The following is a 6000-nucleotide window of genomic DNA, read 5'->3' as shown; positions in this document are numbered from 1 at the left end:
TGAGACCCTCCGAAGAAAATTGCTAAAGAAAAGTCACACCCTAGACGAAATAGAAGAACTGACGAGAGTGCATGACCAGGCCGAGGAACAGGCCAAGACCATGGAAGCAGGGCGTACGGAACGCCGAGAGCAGATATGTCAGGTGCGAACCGGTCGCCCTCGCCGAGGGTCCAGGGAGCGCGGGCAACACGATCGGCCATCATCGCGCCGGCGCCATTCTGGGCGCCGTCGACCAGACTCGGGGAGAAACAACAGACGACATGATCATGCGAAGAAGGCGACAGCACAAAAATGCTACAGATGCGGGTACGACTTCCCACACTCCGGAGTGTGCCCGGCTATGGGACAGCAGTGCCGCAAGTGTGGTCGGAGCAATCACTTTGAAGCCATGTGCGGAGAGTATCGCTGCGAGAAAGAAAAGAATTCGCCCGTGACGTCGCGGAGCGACACTCGCCGGTACCATGCGCGAGCTGTGCATAGTCGTCTGAAGTCGTCATCAAGATCATCGCACTCCAGTAGGGAGTCGCGGACATCGCGATGGTCAAGGAGATCACCCTCTCGGGATTCTAGATCGACATCAGACGAACAAGAATATTCAGTTGAATACGCGAGCATGGTCGCTGACCCGGACCAACTGGAGACATATTCCCGACTGGACATCAGCGTCGGCGGACATGCCACAAAATTTGTGATGGACAGTGGAGCGTCACTAAATTACATTCCGGTGACGGAGTACAAAAAAATGAACCCCCTCCCGCGTCTGAGTCCTGCATTTGTTCGGGTCTACACCTGGATGTCCAGGAAGCCCCTTCCCTGTCTCGGGAAGTTTTCAACTACGTTGAGACACAACACAATGTCAGTTCCCGCTGTGATCCACGTCATAGAAGGGCCGGAGGCTGACTGTCTTCTTAGCCTGCCGACGGCCGAGCGGCTGCGTCTGGTGGAGGTTCTCTATCGCGTCAACAATGGCACTGACATCGCGTACAAGCCAGGCAAATCAGTCAGCCTGGCTGATTACAAGTCGCGACACCCCAGGGCACCACACCCACTGGGACTGTCTGTTGTGGAGGAAGATGTCCATCTAGTGGAGGATCAAGCGCGACCGCCTGCGGTCTCCCTGGAGACCACCCCACATGCCACCCTGAAAGAGTGTCCGCAGTGTCCAGCAGTAGGGCACGGTGATCCCCCGGCCCCGAGTCAGATGACACCGCCGCCGCCTGGAGTGTGGCACGAACTAGCCCTGGACTTTTATGGCCCAATGCAATCAGGCAGATATGTTCTCGTAATAATGGACGAATACTCCCGGTTTCCCATTGCCCAGTTTGTGCCGTCCACCAGTGCTGCCGCCACCATTGCGGTCCTAGATGAAGTCTTTGCAGCTTGGGGTGTGCCCAAGGAACTGAAAACAGACAATAGTCCATCGTTCACTGGACGGACATTCAGCGATTTTGCGAAATCCGTGGGTGTCCGGCATCGGCGGATAACACCTGTGTGGTCACAAGCCAATGGCACTGGCGAAAGGTTTATGGCCATACTGAAAGAGACTTTCCAGCAGGCTACCCGTGATAGACGAGATTTGCAAATGGCTCTCAACAAAGTGCTTCGAGCATATCGAACAACACCCCATGCCGCGACAGGCAAATGTCCAGCGACACTCATGTTAGGGCGCCCCATCTGGACGCGGATACCCACGTGGGAGGATGCATTAAGACCGGTGCCATCAGGTCGTCCTCACCAAGAAGTAGCACCTGATGCTGATCGCGCTGACGAGGAGAGCACGAAAACTTCTATGGACCACAAGAGACGAGCTAGATCCCTCTCGCCTCATGAAAGGGACTGCGTCGTGGTCAAACAAGAGCCAAGTAAGGAAACGGACTGTTGGTTCCGGGCAAAACCCCTCACAGTCACTAGACGAACGGGCACCGCGCCGACGGCCGAGTCGGAGAACAGGCGCATCACTCGCAATGTCCCCCACTTTCAAAGATGCAGTCCCACCATGAAAGAGACACTCACGCTGGGGCCTACAACGTCTGTGACTAAACACTGTGAAGGACATGATCGGACACCTATAGGTCAGGAACGGGACACTGAGGGCGACAATGGAACTGTGTCTGAAGGCATGTCCCTCCGGCCAAGAAGAGACATTCAAAAACCGAGACGGCTGATCGAAGAGATGTGAGCACTGGTCACAAGTTTTATTAACAAAGGGGGAGATGTAATGTTGTGAGCATTCTAGTAGTTGGTGGGGCGGAGCTGTGGGGTGAGGGGAAGAGGAGGAGTGACGGGAAGAGCGGGCAGTTAGAGTAGGGACGAGATAGTGAGCTGAAGGAGAATAAAGAGTTCCGTCAATTAAGTCCCTTGTGTCGGTCGTTCCTGGGGGGGCATCACGACACGACAGTGTCTCTCTATAGTGAGCTCACCCTCTCAGCCCTCCTCTTGGAGTAGTCTCTCTCTCTGTAGTGAGCTCGCTCTCGGCCCTCCTCTTGGAGTAGTCTCTCTCTCTGTAGTGATCACTCTTTCTCAGTCCTTCTCTGGGAGTAGTGTCTATCTGCGCTGATCTCTCTCAGCCTCTAACCAGAGTAGTGTCTCTCTGTCTGTAGTGATCTCGCTCTCATTCCTCCTCTTGGAGTAGTGTCACTCTCTGTAGTGATCGTTCTCTCTCAGTCCTTCTCTGGGAGTAGTCTCTTTTCTATCTCTCTCTCTCTCTGCAGTGATCGTTCTCTCCTCTCTCTCTCTCTCTATAGTGATCTCACCCTCTCAGCCCTCCTCTTGGAGTAGTGTCTCTCTCTGTGGTGATCGCTCTCTCTCAGCCCTCCTCTTGGAGTAGTGTCTCTCTCTGTAGTGATCTCTCTGTCAGTCCTTCTCTGGGAGTAGTGTCTATCTGCGGCTGCGCTGATCTCTCTCAGCCTCTAACCAGAGAGTAGTCTCTCCTCTCTCTCTGTTGTGATCTCGCTCTCATTCCTCCTCTTGGAGTAGTGTCTCTCTATAGTGAGCTCACCCTCTCAGCACTCCTCTTGGAGTAGTGTCTCTCTGTAGTGATGCGCTCTCTCTTAGTCCTTCTCTGGAAGTAGTGTCTCTGTAGTGATGTCACTCGCATCTCTCCTTCGGGAAGTGTCTCCCCCTCGGGGCATGTGCAGCAGGCGCACGGACCCACCGATCTTTGTTCGTGGAGTCGACGCTGCTCCGGTGCTTGACAGACTGAGCCTCTGTAATTCAGATCAGTGAATGAGACCCTCGGACAGGAATCTGCCCAAGATCACGCCCTTGAGACAGGATGCAGGATCCAGAGGTGAGCCACGCCCCCCCCCCCTGCTAGCCGCCTGTTGCTCGTCCCTTCATGTGATTCAGCTTGTTTGTATAGCGCTACTGCCGCCTCACGGCCGTCGAAGCGCTACGATGGGAAGGAAGGGCCGGCGGCGTTAGTAGGGCCGGGTCTTGGGGTCGGCTCGTGTCAGTGTTGAGTCCCAGCCGTCTTAGATGAAGTCATGTTCTTGTTGAAGGTGAAGTGGGGGGGGGCCTCAGGCTGGGGGGCCCCTCGGGGAGGGTTATCCCCAAAGCGTCGACATTTCACTGGTGCACCAGAGGCTTTGTCACGAGGGAACGAGAGTGATCCCCCGGTGACCTCCTAGTGCCCGCTGGGGCCAGGTAGGGTCAGATGCTCGCCCTCTTTGGCTAGTATGGTCAGTTGGTCGGCTTGAAAAGTTTAGTGACCCGTTGGACTAGGAGGATGGACAAGAAGGCTAGTAAGGTAAACTGGTAAGCCTCAAGGTCAATTAGTGATGTAGTAGGGTAAGTGAATAAGACTTACTTAAAAGACAACATTCAACAAAGCGCGTAGCCTAAAGCCCACCTTGTTGGCTTTAGGGTCAGTTGGGCAGCCAGTGGATTTGAATGGAAAACTAGGAGGGGACAATGGGTGGTGAAGGAGGGTCACCTAGTTAGTTTGTACGGTTACCTGGTTGGCTGGGTAGAAAAGGGTGACGTAGTTTGCTTGTAAAGTCATACCTTCACATTGCATGCGGGCTTCAAGTCAAACACTGACCGGCGAATACTGACCCACCCCTGTCTGCCCATCCTCCACCATATACGAGGAAGGTCAGTTAATGCGCCGCAGTTCCACGAAGCACAAATGCGTAGTTGGCGGAAGATACGCCCTCCTGTTCCAAGGGAACCTTCCCAGCCACTTGGAGGGTCAGTGTTTTAAGTTGACACATACATGAAATGACATCAGTGTCTTCTAATGAATTTAATGAGTGGTGGATTACCACATTACCCCCTGGGGTGTGAGGTTCCTCTCCCCCCGAAGATTAGGTATATATAGATCCTGATGAAGCGTCAAGTGATGGTCTCTCGACACAATCAAGGCATGAAACGTGTCGACCACAGCTGCAGATCTAGATACACTGCCTCCATCTCACATTACCAAGCCCACCTTCACATAAAGAGACAAGCATCATTACGTCTCATAGTCTCTCACTCTAGGCCACATTTACAATATATTGACGCACGGCAGCACAGCGGGCATTCCTGCTGTGCTGGCGTGCGTCAAAATAAAAGAACAGGAGTGCGCCGTATCCACAAGATACGGTGCATTCCTGTCCTCCCCTGCGCCGGTACACAAACAGCAGCTGTACGCCAACGCGAACACCCATGCGTCATGTTGCAAGGGCGCGTGTGTTGTGGGGATGATTGTTTTTGTGCAGGAAGGGACACCTTCCTGCACAAAAACAATAATTGATGGCATTTCCTACTTTTTAAAGAAAGAGGAAAAAACGAGAAGACAAATATTTCTTCTTGTTGTGCCGCGTAGGATTCTGGTGCGTTCCCAGCTTTACAAAATGTTGTAAATGTGGGAATGTGTCAGGTTCCATGGATAATGCAAGGGAACACCCATGGAACGCCCCTTTCAAGCAGGGTAATGCGTGAAAGGGTCCTATATTTGTAAGGCCATGGTGACTTTCCGTGGTCTTGTAAATTTGTGCAAGCCCATTGCGCTGCCGATGCGTCAGAAAAAGTGACGCACCAGCGGCACAATGGGTTTGTAAATGAGGCCCTCTGTTTTTAACATCCGGGTAGACCTGGAACCCTATTGAAATGATAACCCGACAAGGTCTATAGTCGCTCTTTAGCTCACATTTCTCCAATGTTCATACACACTCGTACCCCCGTCACCTACTTGCGATTAAAAGATCTCCATTAGAGTGCCCTCTCGTGGGGCCTGGTGGGCATTGCAGTGCCAGACGAACGAGGCGCATGCCACCTTCGAGTCGGTGAGGGCACTTGCTCATTTGAGCGCATGTTCCTAATGACTACATACAGAGTCCACTGTGAATCTGCCATAGTCAGTGTGGAACAGTGTACCCCCAGTGAACGACACATAATCTATACACAACACAGGACCAGAATACCGGAACAGCTGCATACACTTTCACCACACCACCAGACATCTACACTCTGCCTCACTCTCACGCACACACACTCCCTGCCTCTGCAAAGCAAAACTGGAGGTCATTCATTCTTTTAGATCGCACCTAGGACACGGAACGACCTTCTTCAACACATGAAAGTCCCCTCCTCACTTCTTGAGTTCCGCAAGAAGCTGTAGACATAGCTCTTTATATAAGCACCTTGTGACCACTTCTCGAGTTCCCCAAGAAGCTGTTGACAAAGCTCTTTATATAAGCACCTTGTAACCACACACCTACACACCTGCCCAAGCGCCTGGGTACCCTCTCTGGTGGTTACTGCGCTATACAAATCTACATAACACAGAGAGGCATTTTCTTGTCAACCTTTCCACTGTACTTGATCCCTTGGCATAAGCCAGAATGGTGTTTATTTTGGCAGACAGGGATATACAGTTTATCTTTTTACTTTTACTGTGAATTAATTAATTAATCAATGAATGAGAAGACTTATAAAGCACTTGGCTATTCAAACGGAGTATGCAGGAATAAAGACATCCAAAGGTCACGTTGCTACATCATCCTTAGGCAAGGC

At 52.1% G+C, this 6000-nt stretch overlaps 1 protein-coding gene across 1 annotated transcript in view; it reads left to right on the top strand.

The window, feature by feature from the left end:
- Positions 1-3133: 3133 nt before the first annotated feature.
- LOC146797213 (uncharacterized) overlaps positions 3134-6000 on the top strand; it is a 118958-nt gene continuing 116091 nt past the window's right edge. Inside the window, exon 1 of the mRNA XM_085624171.1 lies at positions 3134-3289. Coding sequence (XP_085480297.1) covers positions 3275-3289 — 15 coding nt within the window. The 5' untranslated portion in view covers positions 3134-3274. The remainder of the gene's footprint in view (positions 3290-6000) is intronic.

Source organism: Triturus cristatus, chromosome 9 (genome assembly GCF_964204655.1).
Source record: "Triturus cristatus chromosome 9, aTriCri1.1, whole genome shotgun sequence".
Taxonomy (NCBI): domain Eukaryota; kingdom Metazoa; phylum Chordata; class Amphibia; order Caudata; family Salamandridae; genus Triturus; species Triturus cristatus.
The sequence above is the reverse complement of the archived record's forward strand: the minus strand, read 5'-3'. Positions and strand labels throughout refer to the sequence as shown.